Source organism: Thamnophis sirtalis, unplaced genomic scaffold (genome assembly GCF_051295495.1).
Source record: "Thamnophis sirtalis isolate CommonGarterSnake01/CBP01778 unplaced genomic scaffold, rThaSir2_p1.2 scaffold_3, whole genome shotgun sequence".
In the NCBI taxonomy this organism is placed as follows: Eukaryota; Metazoa; Chordata; class Lepidosauria; order Squamata; family Natricidae; genus Thamnophis; species Thamnophis sirtalis.
This window is the reverse complement of record NW_028261383.1, coordinates 127619274-127640794: the sequence shown is the minus strand read 5'-3', so window position 1 is coordinate 127640794 and position 21521 is coordinate 127619274. Positions and strand designations below refer to the sequence as shown.

The window sequence follows — 21521 nt, the reverse complement described above, 5'->3', positions numbered from 1 at the left end:
TGGAGTCTGGCGGCAGCTCTGACGGCTCCTGCCGGGCCACAACACACATACACACACACAAACACACACACACACACACACACACACACACACATATATATATTCGTAGATTTTCACGGGTGTAGGTATGCTGGTATTGCTGTATTCAGGTCTTTTCCCATGTAAGATTGAGATTGTCTTGGCAACATTTCGGCCATCTTCCGGTTGGTGTTTTCGGCTTCGTGTTTGTGTGAGTAAAGTGTGGTCAGAGCTGCCGTCTTTCTATGAATCTTGGTGGGTGTGTGTGGAGTGCTGGCTTTGTTTCAGTAAGTGGATTGATTGGTTGTGTAGTTGTATCATGATTGGTAGATTGGTGCTGATTGGTGCTGGCTGTGTGTCCATTGTTGTTTTGTGTTGCAACAGCCTGGGTGGTGGGTGGAGTTCGTTTCTTGACTGGGGCTGGTTTCCAGATGTCTGATAGGCGGGATGTATCGTCACGTTTATTCATGTTGTGGGGATGTTTCTCTATTTCGATAACTTCCATAATTATTCTCTTGTTGAAGTGTTCAGTTTTGTAGATTAATTTGGTTCCTTCAAAATGTCATATCCCTCTTCACCCAAGTGCCTATAAAAGAAGCCTTGACAGCTATCCAGAACAAACACAATCTCCCTAAACACATCCTGGACCTGATCAACCACTGGCTAACCAACACATACTTCATCCATAATGGACAAAGATACAAACAGACAGAAGGAGCACCCATGGGATCATTCCTCTCACCCGTCATCGCAAACTTATACATGGAACATTTTGAAACTAATGTCTTAGATAAATCTGAACACAAACCCAAACTCTGGCTTAGATATGTAGATGACACTTTCGTAATTTTGCCACACGGGAAAGAAAAACTGGACAACTTCCTCACACATCTCAACAGCCTACACCCCAAAATACAATTCACTATGGAAATAGAAGCAAACAACCAACTTCCCTTTCTGGACGTCCTAATCTACAAAAAACCCAATGGCTCCCTAGGACACACCATCTACCAGAAAAAAACACACACCAACCGCTACTTAAACGCACAATCCCATCACAACCCTGCACAGATCAACTCTGTAGCCAAGACCCTCATCTCCAGAACCAAATGCCTAGCTGACAAAGACCACCTGAAAACTGAATTACACACTCTCACAAATGTATTAATCTTCAACGGATTCCAAAGAAAAACAATTACCAACCTAAACCAAAGGGAGACTGCCCCCAAAAACTGAGACACAGAACAGGACAACGGCATCGCCCTCCTCCCTTACATCAAAGGCACCACAGATAAAATCAGCAAAATTCTCCACAAACACAATATCAAGACAGCCTTCAACACTGACCAAAAAATAGCCAACATCTTAAGAAACCCCAAAGACAAAATCCAGCTAGGAAACCAAGGAGTCTGCGAAATACCATGCAAAATCTGCCCTGCAACATACATAGGACAAACGAACAGGAGAATAAATGCATGCATCACAGAACACAAGAACGCAGTAAGAAAAAAAGAAAAAACTTCCTGCCTTTTCCAGTACCTTAAAGCTACAGGACATGAAATTAATTTTGAAGGAACCAAATTAATCTCTAAAACTGAACATTTTAACAAGAGAAATAGAGAAACACCCCCACAACATGAATAAACGTGATGATACCTTCTTTCTACCTGACATCTGGAAACCAGCCCTACTCAACAAAAGAGCTCCACCCACCACCTAGGCCATTACAACACAAAACAACAACGGACACACAGCCAGCACCAATCAGCACCAATCTACCAATCATGATACAACCACACAATCAATCATTCCACTTGCTGAAAAAAAGCCAGCACTCCACACACTCCCACCAAGATTCATAGAAAGAGGTCAGCTCCGACCACGCTTTACTCACAAAACACAAAGCCGAAAACACCAGCCTGAAGATGGCGAGTGACACCTTGCCAAAATGTTGCCAAGACAATAGTTTTTTTTTTTTTTTAGTTTATAGTTTATTAACATTTATAGGCCGCCCTTTTCCCTAAGGGGACTCAGGGCGGCTCACATAAAATCAGGGAAGGGGGATACAAACAATGACATAGACACACATAAGTAAAAATAATGAGCAACATTCATTCATCATTCGGGAGGGGCGGCTATCTTTGTCCCCAGGCCTGACGGGCTAGCCAGGTCTTAAGGGCTATGCGGAAGGCCTGGACGGTGGTGAGAGTACGAATCTCCACGGGGAGCTCGTTCCAAAGGGTCGGAGCTACTACTGAGAAGGCCCTCCTCCTTGTAGTTGCCAGCCGGCATTGGCTGGCAGATGGAATTCGAAGGAGGCCCAATCTATGAGATCTAATTGGTCGCAGGGAGGTAATTGGCAGAAGGCGGTCTCTCAAGTACGCAGATCCACTACCATGAAGGGCTTTATGGGTGACTAGTAGCACCTTGAAGCGCACCTGAAGATCGACAGGTAGCCAGCGCAGCTCGCGGAGGATAGGTGTTATGTGGGTGAACCGAGGTGCACCCACGATCACTCGCGCGGCCGCGTTCTGGACTAGCTGAAGTCACCGGATGCTCTTCAAGGGCAGCCCCATGTAGAGCACATTGCAGTATTCCAGCCTAGAGGTCACAAGGGCCCGAGTGACTGTTGTGAGAGCCTCCCGATTCAGGTAGGGTCGCAACTGGCGCACCAGGCGAACCTGGGCGAATGCCCCCCTGGTCACAGCCGTCAGATGGTGGTCAAAGGATAGCTGTGGATCCAGGAGGACTCCCAAGTTGCGAACCCTCTCTGAGGGGTGTAAAATTTGACCCCCCAGCCTGAGTGATGGAATATTGGTCGAATCTTTGGGAGGGAAGCACAACAGCCACTCGGTCTTTTCTGGGTTGAGTACAAGCTTGTTAGCCCTCATCCAGTCCATAACGGCCTCAAGGCCTCGGCTCATCACGTCTGCCGCTTCATTGAGTTGGCACGGGGCGGACAGATACAACTGGGTATCGTCCGCATATTGATGGTATCTTATCCCATGCCTGCGGATGATCTCTCCCAGCGGTTTCATGTAGATGTTGAATAATAGGGGGGATAAGACCGAACCCTGAGGCACCCCATATATTAGGGGCCTAGGGGTCGATCTCTCAATCTCAATCTTTCACAGGAAAAGACTCTTGGAAGCTTCAAAAGTTACCAAGAACAGGTTGGGGTGGTAAGTTTCTCTCTTCTGTCCGAAATGAAGCTTGCTAGCTAATAAATCAAGGCTATTTCTTTAGAGAAGAAAATAGAATCTGGGAATTAGTATGCAAATGGTGAAGTAAAAAGGGGAGAACTGGGTTTAGTCAGCCAGAAAACTGATTTGTGACTCCAAACTGAAATGCTATCTTTTCCTCTAATCGACCTTACAAGGTTGATGTCAGGTCATAAAGGAAGATGGAACAGAACAACAAATGGACATTGTTCCGAGCTATCTGGAGGAAGTGCCACATAAAGAAAATAAATTAGATCTGTTAGCTACCCTGCATCCTTGCTCACCAACTATATAATGGGTTTATTTTAAGATTTTTTGCTGCCAATATTATATATGCATAGTATTGGGTGGAATAGTCTACCCTTATACACCATACCATATCTGGTAGAAGAGATCTTCCTTAGTTGTCAGGGGAGTAATACAAAGTTCCAATGCTGCTTTATTGAGCTGAGCTAGGGCAACTTCCCGTTCTTCTTCTTCAGGGACTGTCAGCAACGTCTAAAGAAATAGAAATCAATTTCAAACTCTCTCTCTAAAATGCTCACATAAACACAAGCAGATCTACAAATATTTACAGTCAGTCCGAGATCATAATGCCTGAAGAGTATCAAAGTATAAAGCGGTAGCCTGAGCAAAAGAGATGTGCCAACCTCCCTTTATTTCAGTCAATAATAATGCTGGTGAAATTAGTTAGTGGGGCTTGCAAGTGTCCCTTCCTACACTCACCAACAGGGAGACTACTTGAATGAAAAAAGATGCCTATGGATAAGGTTCAAATCTTGCCATTTTCCATATTAGAAAATATTGGATATTCTGGCACAAGGATGGGATTCTCTCTGAATAATTCTCATACTGAGGAATAAGAAACCTCATTAACATACCTGCCTAAAATCCGCAACAGAAAGGTTCCATTCCACACGGGGTGCTTCCTCTACTTGGGCCACTTCTTCTATTTCAGTTTTACTAGTTTCATCTACCAATTCTTCCAACCCAAGCGTCTTTACTATGGAAGTAGGCGAGGAAAGACTCTTACGGATATCCTCAGGACTCTTCTGAGAGTCTGCAGTACTCTTGGATGGAGAAGACTCACTGGCCATACTTTTTCTCCGTTCTTCTTCTACATACACTTCTACAGGTTGAGGATTCATAACTCTGTTCCACAATTCATGAAGCTCCTTTACAACTTGGTGATTGTAATGCAGCTGTAAGGAGAGAGATGACTAATAAAGTGGCATATAAGGAATCAACCGCTTCTGACATATCCTCTCATCAAAGTTTCTGTGATGCAGACCTTACTGAATTTGAATGTATCTTGATACTTCAATCCGTGACCCGTCAAAACCGCCCTCGACTAAGCCGCGCCCGATTAAACCGCGTCGCTGATGTCATCAACAGGGCGACAACAGCCAGCGCGGAGAAAGAAGGGCGCTTTAAATAGCGCTTTGAAAGCAAGCCGCTTCAACTTAAGGTAAGGGTTAGGTTTAGGGTTAGGGTTAGGTTAAGGGTTAGGGTTAGGTTAAGGGTTAGGGTTAGGGTTAGGGTTAGGGTTAGGTTAAGGGTTAGGATTAGGGTTAGGGTTAGGTTAAGGGTTAGGTTTAGGGTTAGGTTTAGGGTTAGGTTAAGGGTTAGGTTTAGGGTTAGGTTTAGGATTAGGTTTAGGGGGGTTAGGTTTAGGTTTAGGGGTTAATTTTAGGTTTAGGGTTTACAGCGTGCTTCTGTCTCCGCGCTGTTGTCGCCCTGTTGATGACGTCAGCGACGCGGTTTAGTTGGGCGCGGTTTAGTCGAGCGCGGTTTTGTGGTGGAACCACTTCAATCTACAAATAAAACAAAAAGTGGCCCCATATTTGCCCTGGGAGCATGCTACTTTATTATTTTTTAAAAATCAGATACATAGGCAACAGTTTATTATGTTAATTTCATGGAGCATCAGGTGTTAACATGCTTTAGCCAACAGCTATCCACAATGTACTATAGCACAAATAGATGTACTATAGTGGTTGACTCCTTTCATCTGTATGATTGAGAAGTAGAGGGATTTAACATCTGTGGTGGGGCTTACTGCAGTTCTCTTCATAGCATTCTGAATGCATTGTTTCCTATTACACTGCTACTTAGTATTATTATTATTTATTATTATTATTTATAAAATTTATATGCCGCCCAATCCCGAAGGACTCCGGGTGGCTTGCAAAAAAGAGAGAAAACATATAACGAACACGTAACGAGAAAAAAAATAGTTTAAAATCGCAACACCACATATATTCATTCTAATCGGGGCTGGACCTCAACAGTGAGGTCAACAGCCCCGGGCCTGCCGGAACAGCCAGGTTTTTACAGCTTTCCTGAAGGCCATGAGAGTGGGTATGGTCCGGATCTCTGGGGGTAGCTGATTCCAAAGAGTCGGAGCAGCCACAGAGAAGGCTCTCCTCCAGGGGCCCGCCAGCCGACACTGTCTGGCTGACGGCATCTGAAGGAGGCCCAATCTGTGGGATCTTACTGGCCGCTGGGAGGTATGTGGCAGTAGGCGGTCTCGAAGGTACGCTGGCCCTAAGCCGTGTAGGGCTTTAAAGGTAATAACCAACACCTTGAATTGCGTCCGGAGACCAATTGGTAGCCAGTGCAGCTCGCAGAGGACAGGTGTAACGTGGGTGTACCTCGGTGCACCCAATATCGCTCGTGCGGCCGCATTCTGGACTAACTGCACAACACTTTTCAAGGGTAGCCCCATGTAGAGCGCATTACAATAATCCAGCCTTGAGGTGACAAGGGTGTGCCTCCCGATCCAAATATTGCTGTAATTGGTGCACCAGACGAACCTGGGAAAGGCCCCCCTGGTCACAGCCAATAGATGATGTTCCAGTTTCAGCTGCGAATCCAGGAGGACCCCCAAATTGCAGACCCTCTCTGAGGGGCATAAATTTTCACCCCCCAGGGTTAAGGATGGACTGTCTAAGCTGTCCTTTGGGGACAGCATCCAAAGCCACTCAGTCTTATCAGGATTGAGCACAAGTTTGTTCACCCCCATCCAGATCCTAACAGCCTCCAGGCATCGGCATCGGCACATCACATCTGCCGCTACACTGAGCTGGCACGGGGCAGAAAGATACAGTTGAGAATCATCTGCGTATTGATGGTACTTTACCCCGTGCTGTCGCATGATCTCACCCAGCGGCTTCATGTAGATGTTAAATAGGAGGGGGGACAAGACCGAACCCTGTGGAACACCACATTCGAGGGGCCTAGGGGTCGACCTTTGCCCCCCGACCAACACCGACTGTGACTTGTCAGAGAGGTAAGAGGAGAACCACCGTAAAACGGTGCCTCTCACTCCCACTTCCCCTAGGCGTCGCAGAAGGATACCATGGTCGATGGTATCGAAGGCCGCTGAGAGGTCAAGAAGCACCAGGATAGAGGAATGTCTGGCCCGCCAGAGATCATCGGTCAGGGCGACCAAGCTGTTTCCGTGCTGTACCCAGGCCTGAAACCAGACTGAAAGGAGCCTAGATAATCCATTTCATTCAAGGTCCATAGGAGTTGAAGCGCCACCACCTTCTCAACAACCTTCCCCAAAAAAGGAAAGTTGGAGACAGGACGATAGTTTTTCAAAATAGCTGGGTCCAGGGAAGGCTTCTTGAGGAGGGGTCTTACCACTGCTTCCTTTAATGGTTGCGGGAAAGACCCCTCCTGCAAGGATGTGTTAGTAATCGTCTGGAGCCAGCCTCGTGTCACCTCTCTGCTGGTCGAAACCAGCCAGGAGGGGCACGGGTCCAATAAACAGGTGGAGGCACTCATTGCTCCCATGGCCTTGTACACTTCCTCAGGGGTGACAAATTCAAACTCATCCCAGAAAATCCAATTAAGACTAACCCTCGGCATCTTGGTACTGCCCAAGCGGAGTCCAGGTCTGTCCGAATCTGAGTGATTTTATCCGACAGAAACTGAATGAACTCCTCAGCTCTTCCCTGCAGGGGTTCCCCCACCTCCTCATCTTTCAGGAGGGAGCGGGTCACCCTAAACAGGGTGGCTGGGCGAGATTCCGCGGACGCAATAAGAGCGGAAAAATGCGTACATTTTGCCGCCCGTATCGCCACTAGGTAAGTCCTGATAAAGGCTCTTAATAGTGATTGATCAGATTCAGAGTTACTAGCCCTCCAACGTCGCTCTAGGCATCTCTTTTGGCGCTTCATCTCCCGGAGTTCCTCGGTAAACCAAGGTGCCCTCCTGGATCCACTGCCGCAGAGAGGCCTCAAAGGCGCAATCTGATCCAATGCTTCAGCTGCCACAACGTTCCAGGCAGCAACCAAAGACTCGGTTGGATTGCGGACAAGGGAGTCAGGTATCTCTCCAAGCTCCCTCTGAAATCCCTCCGGGTCCATCAGGCGCCTGGGGCGGAACCACTTAGTTGGCTCCACCTCCCTGCAATGGGGGAGTAGCGTCCTGAAGTCAAGCCTCAGCAAGGAGTGATCTGACCGTGACCCGTCAAAACCGCGGAGGACAAAATCGCGCTCGACGAAAGTGCGCATGTGACGTCATCACAGCACGATGAAAAAAATTAAAAATTGAAATAAAATTAAAATTAAAGCAAGCCGATTCACATAAAGGTAAGGGTTAGGGTTAGGGTTAGGGTTAGCGTTAGGTTAAGGGTTAGCGTTAGGTTTAGCGTTACGTTAATGGTTAGGTTTAGGGTTAGATTTAGGGTTAGGTTAAGGGTTAGGTTTAGGGTTAGGTTTAGGGTTAGGTTTGGGGGGGTTAGGGTAAGGTTTTCGCTTTATTTTTACATTTTTCGATCACAGTGCGATGTTTTCGTCGCGCTGTGATGACGTCAAATGCGCGCTTTCGTCGAGCGCGATTTTGTCCTCCGCGGTTTTGTGGTGGAACCGATCTGACCATAACAAGGGCGAGGTCTCTATTCCCCTTAACTCGAGATCACGTCTCCACTGCCCCGAGAGAAATACAAGGTCAAGCGTGTGTCCTGCTCTATGAGTTGGACCCTGAACTACCTGGGTCAAGTCCATGGTTGTCATGGAAGCTATGAACTCCTGTGCCCCATCTGAGTGTTCACCAAGAGATGGCAGATTAAAGTCCCCCAGTACCATTAGTCTGGGGAACTCCACCGCCAACCCGGCTACTGCCTCCAGCAGCACAGGCAGGGCTGTCGTGACGCAGCTGGGAGGTAGGTACGTCAACAGCAAGCCCAATTGAACCCCTAGGTCCAACTTCAAGAGGAGAGACTCACACCCCACAATCTCTGGGGCAGGGATCCTGCGAGGAACTAATGACCTTCGGACGATAACTGCTACTCCCCCACCCCTTCTTTGGTGTCGTGGTTGGTGGAGCACCTGAAACCCATCTGGGCACATTTCTGAGAGGGGGACTCCTCTCTTTTGGCCCAGCCAGGTTTCGGTTATACATGCCAGGTCTGCCTCCTCGTCTAATATTAAATCCTGGACGAGGGGAGCTTTGTTCACAACCGACGTGGCATTTAGCAGCAACAACCTAAGACCAGGGCCCTGAACTCTTCTGCCACCAGGTCCTTGAGTTGAGCCTGAGGGGCCGGAACAAGGAATCGCTGTAATGTAGCGAGTCCTTCTTCCCCAGTAATGGCTAGCCCTACAGCTCCCATCATATCTGCCCCTCCCAGTCGTAACTGAAATGCTCCGACATCCCCCCATCCCCGTAGACCCCCCCTCTCCCCCATGGCCCCCATTCTTCCCGGCAGGCCACGCGTACCATTCACTCCAGGATGGGAGGCGAGTCTGGGCCCCCATCCACTTCTGCTTCTGCACTCAGTGGAGGTGATTCCAGGTCGCACTCCCAATCCTATCATACTCACCAATCAAACACTCTCTTCAGACACACCCCACAACAGTTATTAAAATACAATAATACAATAATTAAATTAAAAGTGGGCACATTTTCTCTCATTCATGTACTCATACACCCAACAAACCAGCTAAAAATGCAATTCCTAAATCGATGGTAATTAAAATAATTTAGGAACGGTAAAAAGATTGGAAGTCCCGATCAGTGGTTCCGAACAGGCTCTCCTCTGCTGTTTCCCACAGGGAAGGACCTTCGTCCGAGCCCCGCAGGGAAGGCGCTCAGCGCGAGTCCAAGGTGGCTGGAGCCGGTGGTAGTTTGTGGGGGGGAGTTCCTCATTCTCCTTGTTCTTCTCCCCTGCGGGGCCTGGAAGTAGTGCAGGAAGTCTGAGGCGGATGGGGCAGAAGGCGATAGTTGGGGGGGGCAGGCTCCCCGTCCTCCTCGTCCTTGTCCTCCCTCTCTGTGGGGGCCGTGTGTCACAAGAGCAGCATGTAAAGCAGTTGGTATGGCAAAGGTTCCCCATGGCCTGGCACGCTTGGCTGGCCCCATATACCCCCTTTCCACACTCAATACAAATACCAAAATACTCCTTGCGCACGTGCAGCTCCAGCTCCTTCTCCAGCTCCAGCGTCAGCGCCTCCAGTCTCCACTCCATCTAATTCATTCCTTTTCCTGTCCCATCACGCCTGGGCTGTAATTTGTCTTCTTTCACGGCGTGCCGGTGTAGGCTGGCTCCTCTGGCGCGCCCGGAGGCCTCCCCGAAGGCCCGTTCCCCAAAGCCGGCCCGCCGCTTTTCCCGATGGGGCCCAGCAGCAGCGTGCACTTGAAGCCGAAAGTGCTGGCCCTGTTTTCCTGTTTCCTCCTATTGCTCTTGTTGCTAGCTGCCGCCGCTGCAACACCCGGAGCAGCAGGCAAAGCTGCACGGGGAGCCGAGGCCACGGTGGCTGGAGAAGGCCCCGCGGCGGCGTTGTCTGAAAAGCCAAGGTGGAAGAAGAAGAAGGGGCCGCGCCCGGGACAGCAGCGGCGGCGGTGGTGCTGGCCAAGGAGGCTCCTGTATCCACTCTTCAAGGTCCAGGAATACGAATAGACTTTTTTTAAAATAACTATGATAGAATTCTAAAATAAATATTACTTCCTTTTTACCATCCATCATTTAGAAATGTCTTTTATCATTGCCCCCTTTTTTTTTTACCTTTTCCACCCAGAGTAAAAGGCACACTTTTTATGTACTTTGTAAGTCAGAAATGTTTTGTTGTCAATATGCAGGAAAAATATTAAAACATTTTGCATCTGAAAGTTAATTTATCAAAGATATGCATAAATGGCAGAAAAAATTAGCAAATAGGTGAATTTGTGCCTTTTGGTACAATACCAACTAAAGTTGGGGAAACAGGTGAAGACAATTTTAAGGCATTGAAAATGCTCATAGAAAGTTAGTGGTTAGTATGTAACAGTGACGTGCGGTGAGGTTTATACCTGGTGAGGCTCAGCTGGGCATCCTTTTGCAAAGCAGCTCAGCAGGGCAGCGGTTGGCCTCGGCGGGGGGGGGGGGATTTGCATCGCGGGAGCAAGCAAGCGCCCGGGTCTGCAGCAAAGGCGCTTGGCAGCTCCCGCGATGCAAAGTGCCCCGCCGCCGCCGCCCCCCCGCTGCCCTGGCCTGCGTCCGCTGCTTCTCCAAGCTCTGCCGCTGGAAGTCCCGGATTGCCTCTGGGGGAAGGCTGAGCGAGAAACGGAGCGAAGCTTCTCCGCGGCCTCCCGGCACTACGCAGAGGCTCTCACAGGAGCGCGTGCCAGCGGCCGGTGGCCCGGAGCGGCCTCGGCTGCGAGACAAGGGAGCGCTTAAAGCAGCCGCTGCCGCCGCCACCGCCCCACCGGGCAAAGTAAGTTGTTTAGCTTAAAGTTGGGACTCCCAAGATGAAAAACCAAGTATTAAATATAAAATTCTTTAAGATGCAGAAAAAAGAAGAGGACTAGATTGCCTGATTTTAAACTTATTCTGCAGTCTGCTATTTGATTTGAATGAAAGACTGAGCTTTGCTGAGAAATAAAATGCCAGAATTAGAAGAATATAATATTATATGAGAAGTTTCATATTAAAAATGTGGAATAAATATAAACCCAGTTTGGGCCCAAAATACTTTTACTGGTCTCAGCACAGGAAGCATTTTATAGAAAAGAAATAGCAGACAAAGAGAAACCATTAACATACCAAGACTTATTAATACAGGAAGATGGACAGCTCAAGATGAAGTCAAGAAATTAACTGCAGAGGGATTTAATTTTCAGTGGTTTCATATGCACAGTAATGGAGACTGAATAATATAAGACAAAAATAGGAAATCAACAGTGTATCTATGATAAATATTTCATTGCAAAAAAGATGTACATTTTTTTTGCTCAAATTTGAAACTGAAATTTGCAGATGGCAGCAATAGTCAAAACCCCAGTAAACTGGTTGGCATGTTTAAAAAAGAGACGCTCGGCAGCCAACAAGAGAAGCCATAGCAGCACCAGTGTGAAAGAAGTCAGTACAAAATAAGGCCCATGGCAGGAATCGGGGGTATGTGGGCAGCCAAAAAGGCAGAGATGAGCAAGAGACAAGCAGGTGGAGGGAATTCAAGAAGAGGTAGAGGAGGCGATCTTACCAAGCTTGGGGCTGGGATGGCTGGACCAAGCCAAGTATGATTTAGCTTGGGGAGGAGTGGATCCTTCCCTAAGAAGGCGAGGTGGAATTTAGTTAATAATGGCAAGGGCGATTGCTGGGATTGTGGTACTAAGCAATGTGGTTATGTGATATCATCACATATACAACTGCATCACATAGCAACATAAATTCCAGTCCAATTACCATTGTTAATGAAGGACTACATGTATAATATATAGACGGGTGAGAATATGGATAAAGAAACTGACATTCAGATTGTGTTATAATTTAAGAACTAAATTTTAAGAGATTTTCTTTGACATCAAAGAAATTATCAGAGATGTATAAAAATAGTTCTAGTCAATAATAGAAATGCAAAAAACATGAAGGAACCTTATACTATGCCAGTGGACTTGTGAAAAAGAGAAAGAAAGGGGGAGGGGAGAGGTTAATATTAATATTGAAATGAAACTAGAACTCTTTTTTGGAACTTAGGAATAGTCAATTAGAAAAGATTAACTTATGCACAAAGATGGAGAAATACTGAAGTACCCACAATGGAAGAATAGATTGATGGCAGAAGTAGTGGGATGGCAAAGTTCACCTGGTTTATCAAGGACAAGATAATAAATACTTTTTTAAAAGACTGGAAACCTTTTATGAACTTTTAGCTGAGAATGGAAAAAAATGAAATGATTTATGGATTTGATTATTGAAAAAAGATTGAACATGGAGCTGAAGGGATATAATTATAATGTTAAAGAGGAAGAGAGTAAGTTTGTAACTGCTATAAAGGGTGAAAGTCATTTGTTTCCCACTTTTAACTGTATTCTTTTCTGCACTTTTTCTTTTTTCATTCTTTTCTTTATATATTTTTGTATTTATCTTTTATTTATGTAAAGATTAATTTTAAAAAAGAAGCTAAGGTTGTTCCCTTACTGGTTCCCAATGCTCTGACTGGTATCAATCCTTATTATTTATTCTCTGTCCACATCCCCATCCCACATTCCCTATAAAGGACAAACTATACCTCTGGATTCTTTCTGTGAAATAATTCTTCTTCAGTGACGTAGGCATCAACTGGGGATCTTACTCGTGTGGGTGTTCGAATCCGATTAAGTAACTCTTCTAGATTTTCTTCTATTATAACAGCAATTTCTCGAGCCTCTAACTCTTTCTGGAATTTCAAGCAAAATAACAATAAAGAGTTTCTAGCTTAATGTGTCATGTGAACACTGCCTGTCTATGTATAAAATTTAGGACATGTTCACATGACACACTAAAATAGAAAACTTGGTTAATTCATTAATTTTGCCCCATCACAAATTGCATTGTACCAGGCTTTATAGCAGTTGTAATTTGAACTCAAGGAAGTTACCACTTTGGATGTTCAGAAACTAGGATTTGTACTAACATACAGAATCATAATTTAGTAATACTTCCACATAGCCCTCTACAGAAAACCTGATTGGAAAGTTAATTTTTGTGCATCCAATTAAATATTAGTTGCAGTGTAAATCTACTCATCTTCCACAACATCCAATCTTAGAAGCAATGTGATCTTAGAGCAAAGTGAACTTCCTTTACCATGTATCTCATGAAAATAGGTTTGGTTACCTCCAGATCCTCCCTGAGTTTAACTGTAGTATCTTCATAGAGTGCAATTCCCCAAAGAGTCACTTGTAGCATAGCTCCTCCTAATAACTCAGGATGAGTACTAAACTCCCAGGACTCATTGAAAATGCCTGCACTCAATGATTTAAAGATGAAGGAAAAATGTATGGTTTCTCCAGGTAGGATAACACCTATGGAAACAGAAAGCACATAGTGGGAAGGAAAGAGTATCACTTTCTTTGGCAGGACACCTGATTTTGTTCATTGTATTGACATTCCCAATCTTTCCACCCATCATAAAAAATAATGAAAATACAAAAATAATATAATAAAAGAAAAATCAATAATACATATTAATAATAACAAAAGCTACTAAGAAAAATAATAAGGCCATCAAGAACAATGAACCCAAGCATAATTCAAGATGAGAATTCAATGTTATATTGTATTTTTCTCTCAGGAATTCCTTTAAAAGCCAGGTTTTAAGGTTTTATATCCTAAACATAATAAGCCCAGGATTCAAGTATCCTCAAAATGTTTAAAAAAGAACTTAGATTAGCTAACAGAAACCTCATAAGTTAAATTGTTTTATGATAAGAAATGAGTTTGCAAAATTAGATTGCTACTATCTAAAGAAATTAATGCAGAATATTATGGCCTTATTTCATTTGGATTAATTTTTGCATAAGCAGATGATGGATCTTTGACATAAAAAGTAAAATAGAGCATTCAAATTCATCAACATCTTTTAGGCTATCGTTGCAGTAAACAAATTGGAACTATAAAAATGAATGAAAAATAGACAATTCATTGCTTTCCAGTAAAGATATTATCAGCTCTCTCTTGCACCTTTTTTGTATAACACCTCACAATGTTAAAACCAAACAATGAAAGCAACGAGTTTGTAAGATAAAAATATTAAAATCCATCAAAATTATATACATTTTAATAATCACATGCTGTACTGCATAGCTTTTTGTACTTCTAAAAGCTTTGATAATAATACAAAGAAAAATAGACAATTCTGCTTGGGAGTCCCAACTTTAAGCTAAACAACTTACTTTTTATTGGGAATGCTATTTAAGGTAATGGGTTTTTTCACCCTGGCATATCACATTGTATTATATTGTTTATGAAATAAATGGAACAAGCACTGAACTTTGGGATTGTTTGTTCACTGTCAATTGGGAACACAAGAGGATGCACATCAAGGTTTAATAACATTTAAAGTCACAAACATGCAAAAATTCAGAGAACCCAAGACTTTTCACATAAATATTTGATTGAGACAAAGGAAGATAATTCAGTTACTCCTAGGGATGGTTCTTTTGACATTGTTTTGTCAGAATTAGGATATCAGAGAGAAAGAGCCAATCCAATTCTTTCAGCATCTCTTGAAGAACTTGTTGAGATCTCTTTGTAAGGTATGTTGTAATTGGCATGGTTGATTTGATCTATTGTATAAAATTTAATCATATAAGATTTCTTTTCATATGTATGTATGTATGTATGTATGTATGTATCTCCCATTACCAGCATAGACAGTTTTGGCTGCCCCTAGAATAGTACACCTAACACTGCTGTTGCATGAACTGCACAGTTGCTAGTTTGCTTCCAAGTTGCTTGACCTTTAAAGCCCTTTATGGCCTGAGACTGGGATATCTGAGGAACTGTCTTGCCCCAATAGGACTGGCCCATCCCACTCAATCCAGCAGAAGGGGCATACTATAGACACTGTCGATCAAACTGTTTTGGCGTTTAGGAGCACTGCCTTTTCTGCTATGGTCCACTCTCTTTGGAACATCTTGCTACCTGAGCCTGCAATATTTTGGCCTTCTGGAAGATTGTTAAAATCTGACTCTGTCAATTGGTTTGGGGTCTAGTTGGGGATTTGATGCTGGAGGTGCCTGGTGGATGAATAGGGAAGATGCCACCACCATTCCATTCTTGTTTTTCATTCTTGTTTGTCTTTATATTTTGTAACTTTGTTTGTTTCCCCCTCCCTTGAATTGTGAGCCGCCCTGAGTCCCTTTCAGGGAAAAGGGCGGCATACAAATAAAGTAAATTCAAATTCATTTTTTTTAGTTTTCTATTTACTATTGCTAATATTTATGATTTTAATTGTAAACTGCCCAGAGTTGCTTGCAGAGTGAGATGGGTGGTGTATAAATGAATGAATGAATGAATGAATGAATGAATGAATGAATGAAACGACTTTAAAAAATAACGAACAGATCACTCACCTGATCTAGTATTAAAGTAAAAATTCTGTATTCCTCTTTTTTTTTTCTCCTGAAAAGTAAAAGGTGGAGGGAGCCTCCGCCAGTCATACCAGATGGCTGTTGTGCCATCATTGCTCACTGTAAGGCGAGATTCAGCTTTATCACCTACAAGAATTTCAAAGGTGACCCTGGCTGCAATGCCAACTTCACCCTATTGGAATAAAAGAAAACAAACTGCCAGGATATTTACTTTTTTTCTTGGCTTTGCCAAACAAAGAGCTAAAAGTAAATGTTGGCTTTTATTCATTGAAGTGTTTTATTATATTACTTAATTAATTATTATATGGATGTTAATAATAGATCATCATTATATGGACCTCTGCTTCTGCTGAATGTGAATTCAACAAACTATACGCTACCCATTTTTTTCATTCTACTGTGAAAACTATTCAAATCTACTGAGCAATTACCTTATTAAAATATTCTCACCGCTCAAGGTTGACTCAGCCTTCCATCCTTTTGAGGTCGGTAAAATGACAACCCAGATTGTTGGGAAAAATATGCTGACTCTGTAAACCATTTATAGAATGCTGTACAACACTATATGGGAGTATATAAGTCTAAGTGCTATTGCTTACTGATATTGCTTTGGATAATGAGATAGGCAACATATAATTTTAATAAATTCTAAGCCTTATTGCTATTGCTTTGGGTAGTGAGATTGGTGATATTTGTTTGATATTAGAAAAAATGATTTGGCCAAATTACTCATCCTACCCAAAAGTAAAAGTAAAAGACATGGGAATCTTTATTTTGAGCAGTCTTTACAACTCTACCGCATGAGAAGTATTGATCCAACGAGCTGGTTGTCCACAGAACTTCAGAGAGGGACCAAGTATTGGTTCTGAAAATATATCTGGATACTCATCCAATAGGTCCCTGTGAAGCAAAGCAAAAGTCAGAAGTATTTGAAAACAGATTCAGGCTTCAGCTTTTATATATTGCTGACATCGGAACAGCTAATGACTTAAAGACTTGCCGAATCAGAGTTCACTTGAGGGAAGAATCCAAGCCAGCTTCTAATGGAAGTGCAATACTGTAAGATTAAACTAAATATAGAAATACATACCACATTACATCAATAAAGGTAAAGAAAAACTCACTTGACAATGCAAGTAGAAACTGCCATCTGCTTGCTTCACCACTTTTGTTAAAAAGTGACAAAGGTGGCCTCCAGTCTATTATCCCACTCCCTCAACCCTCTCTCTGTACATTAAAATGATAAGAAGAAGAATCAGTACAACCCTTTTCTTTATAGCAAATTTTCAATTGGATGATTTTTTAAAAATATTTAAACGTACTAGCTAGTAAGAAAATTAAAGTGAATAGTCTGACATTTGCAATATAAATTTCTAAATAGTCCCCCAACTGGTAAAGCACTTGAGATAAATTCTTCAGACCACTATGTAATTGATACTGAACATTTGCACACTCTACAAAAGCCAAGGTATAACATTTGCTTTATACCGTAATTGCTTAAGGCTGCTACAGTACAGATTTTTATATGATGTATTTGTATTGTATTTTATTATTTGTATGCCGCCCTTCTCCGGGAGGACTCAGGGCGGTGAACAATTCAAGGGGGGAAAAGGGGAACATAAAAAGACAAAATACAAATAATAAAAGTAGACAACAGTCGCACAACCATACATGTCGAGAGGGGAGGGAACTCATCACCCCCAGGCCTGCCGGCAAAGCCAGGTTTTGACGGCTTTTCGGAAGGCCTGGAGAGAGGTGAGGGTCCGAATCCCTGCAGGGAGTTCATTCCAGAGGGCCGGAGCTGCCACAGAGAAGGCCCTCCCCTGGGTAATAGCCAGGTGGCATATGATAAAATCTAAGGACTGTCATTCCATATGTCTAGGCACAGTGCTGCACATGTGCCTTCCCAGAAAATGTAGGTGCATGTATGAAATATGTGTCCCCCGTTCCGCAGTCCATGACCACATTGTATAAGCCAGTGATGTATTTTGACCACCACATTTCCAATTATTTAAACCAATGATTCTTCCTAAAGGGCTGTTTAATATATGCAAAATAATATTGCTGTTGAATTAATTGTGTTAGAGATTCAGCTGAGGCATTTAAACCTGCCAATTCATATCCAGGTATCAGTTCAATCTGGCTTCTGCTACAGCCACATGAAAACAGATACAGCTATTTTAATGACACAAACAAATAGAATATTCATGCATATGCACTTTTAACAACTCTTATGAATGAAATCCGATCCGCTGCAAAAGCCTTAAATGTGGATTAATGAAATATTGCAACGTACGAGGATGTTTCTCCAGATTCTTTATTGTCATCATCATCACAAGCTGAAAAACTGTCTGCTGACACATTGATGAAAGGTTGGTTTCTGCCTATGACTTCCAGCCCATCCAGATCCTTCCTCAAAAAGGGAGAATAAAAAAAGGACTATGTTTTCATTTGTTTTTCTTCTATTGTTCAAAAGAAGAATCAGAATGTTTAAATGAAATATGTAATATAAGCTTACAGGAACTGTTATATAACAATTTTCTAATATATAAATGGCTTTATGTGCTGAAAGTATCATACCGGGCTATAAAAATCCAGCGTTTCTAAAACTTCCTTTAACTCATTTCTCCGATGCTGCAGGAAGAGGCTTTTTTCCCAGGGACGATGAAAAGGGAGGTATTTTGGTGGACTGGTACCTGTAGGAATATCTGACACTGACCTAGGCATGTACACACCAATACATTTGATAGCTTTATCAATACATGTAATAACTTTATTAAGTTGATGCATAGCGACTGTCAAAATCCACTATGATTGCCCGAGCTTCTCCATAGCTGTATACTGCTATCAGGATATGACTTCACCCTTTATAAAAATCCAGTGCATATAGTGCCATGAGGGTGAACCTATGGCACGCATGCCACAGGTGGCACACGGCGCCCTCTCTGCCAGCACGCAAGCCATCACCCAGCTCAGTTCCAATGCGCATGTGCACACGTGCCTCCCGTCGGCCAAAACTGATTTTTGGGTCTCTGCTGCACATGGAGGAGATGCATGCATGGGGGAGCAGGAGGGTTGCGCACACATGTGTGTGTGGCATGGGGGAGCGCTGGGGTGTGTGGCGTGTGTGGCGCCTTCCCATGGCCCATTTTATGTCCCAGGAGGTTTCAAGAAGGCCTGCTAGGCCCAAAATGGGGCATGGGGGGTGCAATTTCAGCACGCAAGGACAAAAAGGTTAGCCATCACTGGTATAGTGCCTCACCCATTTCTCTCCAGATGCTACGTGGTTTCCCAACATGAGTAACCTCTTCTGGAAATCCCAGATCTGTCTGACCCAATGTTGTGGTTAGACCCTTGGTTTCATCCCCAACGTGCACAGGCTGATTCCAGAATTCATTCCCTGAATAGCCCTATTAATAATGAAGAAAACCAAAGCCATACAGATATAAGTTTAGTTTTGAGAGACAAAGAATATAAAATAACATTTGGCAGGGGGACCAATGAAAAAACAACAACAGAAAAAGAGTAAGGTGGATGTAAAAATTTCCCCTTTCCAGTCATGTCTGACTCTAAGGAATGGTGCAGGGATGAGAAAATTGTTCTAACTCTTATATAACGGCTAACCAAAAGATGACAAAAGTTATATCCAAATTTGTTCCTACTCTCTGTAATTACTGTCTTCTTTATCCTGTTTTCATAACTTATATATTTATTGCCCAACACATCTATTGAAAAAGAAAAAAATCCATGCTGTCTTCCACTGGAAATCTAGGAAATATGAAGCGCTAAGCAAGTGGATAGATTTAAGGAACCCAAAGCAAAATAATATAAACAGAACAGAACCTTGAGTTACAGAAATGCAAATTCCAACTGAAAGGTTTTTTAAAAAAGTTCTCACAGTAGAACAGTTTGACAGCACAAAAGTTACTTATCAGATGTGTTCAAATGGAGGCTAGACATACCTCTGTATGAAATGTTTTAATTTGTATTCCTGCGGTGAGTAAAAAGCTAAGTTCAACAGCATTAATGGCTCTTCCAATTATGTTATATTATTTCCCTACAACCAACAAATATTTTACATTGAGCACCTACAGTTACATTTATACAGTACTTTGACCTCAGTGTTACAGTTTGTGATCACATACAGGTAGATAATTCTTGATGGTCTCCGGGTTTGGTACTTTGCTTGCAGATGTTTCATTACGTAACTAGGTAAAATCATCAGTGCACTCCACAATTCAACCCTGAGCCACATATATTCTTTTCTATTGCAATATATAGGTCCTTTGCTCATTCCTTTCCAGTACAATTGACCAATGCCTAGATGTTTCCTATAGTAAATATTTTTCTGCACACTATGGATGTATATATGCAATCTTAATTGTTTAGAAAAATAAATAATCAACAGCTTATTCAGGCACAATGGGCCTCCACAATCAAAAATTAACAGATTTTTTTAGTGGCTGAAATCCCAAAACATCATCATATCTCCTGAGAATCTAACAATCATGCACTTTCTAAACTAAATTCTTATGAGATCTTATGCAAGGACATCAAAGTATTGCAGGGTTTTTCCAATATAAAATGACTAGAGCATGAACTTCTGACCTAAATAAAACCAGGAGAATTATTTGCAGAATTATCACCTTTCCAGAATACATAGCTGGAATACTACGATCAATCAAAGTTCGCTGTTCCTGGATTCTCCTGTAATGTTCTGAAAAGTTCATCAGCAACTGACTTTCTGGTTTCTGAAGAGCTTCTGAGAACAAAAATAACAAATGAAACAATATCACAACACCGTGCATTCAAAATATCACAATCCCCAGGGAATCAACCCAGTGGTGGAATTCAGCCGGTTCACACCGGTTCAGGAGAACTATTTGTTAACTTTCTGAACAGTTCAGCAAACTGTCTGTTGGAAGAAATCTCCTTCCAACAGCCTTTTGTTTTTCCCACTTTACAGCGCTAATTAATCCTGTCAGGAAGGCAGCGAGCTTTGTCAGTTAACTGAGCACAAGAGTCTCTTATCTATGGGGATTCTTCAGTCATCCAGGTGATGGTTGTCCCAAAAGTACTTTTTTCAAGAGGCAACTCAACTTTCTTGGTTTCCAGAAAGTCCAGTTGCCTCTTGAAAAAACACTTTTGGGACAGGAGTCTCTTTCATTGCTTCGGAGTGGCCAAGGCACATGACTGCTTACTGATAATAAGATTTTTTTTAAAAGAGGTAGATTGTAGATTGTAGATTGTAGATTTATTTATTTATAGGCCGCCCTTTTCCCTGAGGGGACTCAGGGCGGCTTACAATCAAAAAAGGAAGGGGAGTGTAGGACAATACCAAAAAGAAATGTGCACAAAGTAAATTAGACAATAAAACTCAACATTCACTCAGCATTCGGGAGGGGCGAAAATAAGATTATCCCCAGGCCTGACGGGCTAGCCAGTTCTTGAGGGCTGTGCGGAAGGCCTGGACGGTGGTGAGGGTACGAATCTCCACGGGGAGATTGTTCCATAGTGTCGGAGCCGCAACAGAGAAGGCTCTCCTCCGAGTAGTCGCCAGTCGGCACTGACTGGCAGATGGAATACGGAGGAGGCCAACTCTATGCGATCTGATGGGACGCAGGGAGGTAATTGGCAGAAGGCGGTCTCTCAAATAGCCAGATCCACTACCATGGAGCGCTTTATAGGTGGTGAGTAGGACCTTGAAGTGCACCCGGAGATCAACAGGTAGCCAGTGCAGCTCACGGAGGATCGGTGTTATGTGGGCGAACCGTGGTGCGCCCACGATCACTCGCGCGGCCGCATTCTGGACTAGCTGAAGTCTTTGGATGCTCTTCAAGGGCAGCCCCATGTAGAGCACATTACAGTATTCCAGCCTAGAGATCACAAGGGCTCGAGTGACTGTTGTGAGGGCCTCCCGATTCAGGTAGGGCCGCAACTGGC

The 21521-nt window shown here is 43.4% G+C and overlaps 1 protein-coding gene across 2 annotated transcripts in view; it reads right to left on the bottom strand.

Moving 5' to 3' along the window:
- MYCBPAP (MYCBP associated protein) overlaps window positions 1-21521 on the bottom strand; it is a 41549-nt gene that overhangs the window by 7640 nt on the left and 12388 nt on the right. For both annotated transcript variants that reach the window (XM_087710014.1, XM_087710015.1), the window contains 10 exons: window positions 20225-20340; window positions 18841-18988; window positions 18159-18274; window positions 17875-17987; window positions 16376-16478; window positions 15561-15750; window positions 13321-13508; window positions 12734-12880; window positions 4121-4441; window positions 3616-3737 (listed from right to left, as the gene is read on the bottom strand). In XM_087710014.1, coding sequence (XP_087566140.1) covers window positions 3616-3737; window positions 4121-4441; window positions 12734-12880; window positions 13321-13508; window positions 15561-15750; window positions 16376-16478; window positions 17875-17987; window positions 18159-18274; window positions 18841-18988; window positions 20225-20340 — 1564 coding nt within the window. The remainder of the gene's footprint in view (window positions 1-3615; window positions 3738-4120; window positions 4442-12733; window positions 12881-13320; window positions 13509-15560; window positions 15751-16375; window positions 16479-17874; window positions 17988-18158; window positions 18275-18840; window positions 18989-20224; window positions 20341-21521) is intronic.